The 1,814-nt window shown below is 39.2% G+C and overlaps 1 protein-coding gene across 1 annotated transcript in view; it reads left to right on the forward strand.

Annotated features, from left to right (window-relative positions):
- Window positions 1-1,814, forward strand: part of LOC102761424 (zinc finger protein 626-like) — a 35,977-nt gene that overhangs the window by 30,735 nt on the left and 3,428 nt on the right. The window contains 1 exon segment of the mRNA XM_015568637.1: window positions 152-283. Within this exon segment, the coding sequence (XP_015424123.1) occupies window positions 152-283 (132 nt within the window).

The raw sequence follows: 1,814 nt of genomic DNA on the forward strand, positions 1-1,814 counted from the left end.
TTAGTTTTCCTCATTGTACCTATCTTGAGCTTTGTTGAATCCTTCAGTGGGTCTTGGAGTACTGAAAACTGTCATTTGGCCTATAGTTCCTGGTAACTTCAAAGTGCACTTTCCACCTGATTGTCAAACTTAAAAATTTGTTTTCTTTCAGGTATGTCATCAGAAGATGATCAGGCCTTTATTCCAAAGCCCGGAATACAAGATTTATTCTCTGAAATAATACTGGTAAGATATAAAAGGTGTCGCTTTGATAATGCACACTTAATGAAAGCCTTGGAAGAGTGTGATGAGAAGAGACTAGATTAAGTCTACCAGACCTGAGGCCCTGAACCTAGGCAAAGTACCGAAAATTAGGTACAGCGATATAGCGGCAGATTCGGAAATTACCAAAAAATCGGTACAGCAGTCTGGTAGGGTTAATATAAACAGAACTAATCTGGAATAGTTATAACAAAATTGTTGTTACCTCTACAGGTCAAGTGTATAATACTTTTGTGAAACCTCTGATATTAGAGTCAGTTCCATTGGCAGATCAGTGTATTTCTGCAGGTGAAAGTCGAAAACACCTTTTTACTGTTATGCACTCTTGGAGAGGAAATTCTGGAAAAACTAGGAATTATAGTCTGTAGTTTAAATAATCCTTTGAATTGCTTAAAATGTAGGATGGGATTATATTTTCATGCAATCATTTCTAAAATGTAGAGATTTATAATGTACCTATAAAATTTAAATGTACTCAAAGAGAGAAAGATCAATCAGCTACCTCCTGCACACTCCTTACTGCAGATGTGTCTGCAACCAAGGTACATGCCCCGACTGGATTCAAACCTGGGATCCCCCAGTCCACAGGCCGACGTTCTTTCGTCTGAAGCAAACAAGCCAGGGCTTATTATTACTTTTAAATATATTTTTATTAAACTCAGAGAAGTACTGAGAGGGTGAGAGCGAGAGAAACATCATTGATAAGAAACAATCATTGATCAGCTGCCTCCAGCATGCCGCCCATGAGGAGTAAACCCGAAACCTGAGCATATGCTCTTGACTGAAATTGAACCTGGGTCCCTTCAGTCGTCAGGGTAATGCTCTATTCACTGAGCCAATTAAGCTAGGTATTTCGTTATTTTTTTATAAGAAAAAATATTTTTATTGATTTTGATAGGAACATAGATAAAGAGAGAAAGGCAAACATCAATGATGAGAGATAATCACTCTCTATGTGATTATCATATCTTGGCTATCTCCTGCATTCCTCATACAGGGGACCGATTCCAAACCCAGGGCTTGTGCCCTCACCTGGAATGGAACCATGACCATCTTGCTCATACATTGAAGCTCAACCAGTGAGCCATGCTTCTTGGGCAATTTGGCAGTCTTTTATTTATTTATTTATCTTTAAATATATTATTGATTTTTTACAGGGAGGAAGAGAGGAGGATAGAGAGATAGAAACATTGATCAGCTGCCTACTGCACACTCCCCACTGGGGACATGCCCACAACCAAGTTACATGCCCTTGACCGGAATCGAATCTGGACCCTTCAGTCCGCAGGCCAACGCAGTATCTACTGAACCAAACCAGCTAGGGCAACTTGGCAGTGTCTCTCTCTCTTTTTTTAATATATTTTATTTTATTTATTTATTTATTTAGGTGCAGAAAGGAGAGTCCTGGAGAATTTGCTAAGGATAGTATGTCCCTTTGTATGTTTTGGCAGAAATACCCAGTCATCCTCTTCAGACAAAGAGAATTATCTGTCACTGAAATAAGGTTGTTGTAGCGGAATAGCAGACTCTCAGCCAGACACTGGAAATAGGCA

The sequence above is a fragment of the Myotis davidii genome, unplaced genomic scaffold (genome assembly GCF_000327345.1).
Source record: "Myotis davidii unplaced genomic scaffold, ASM32734v1 scaffold965, whole genome shotgun sequence".
NCBI classification, from domain to species: domain Eukaryota; kingdom Metazoa; phylum Chordata; class Mammalia; order Chiroptera; family Vespertilionidae; genus Myotis; species Myotis davidii.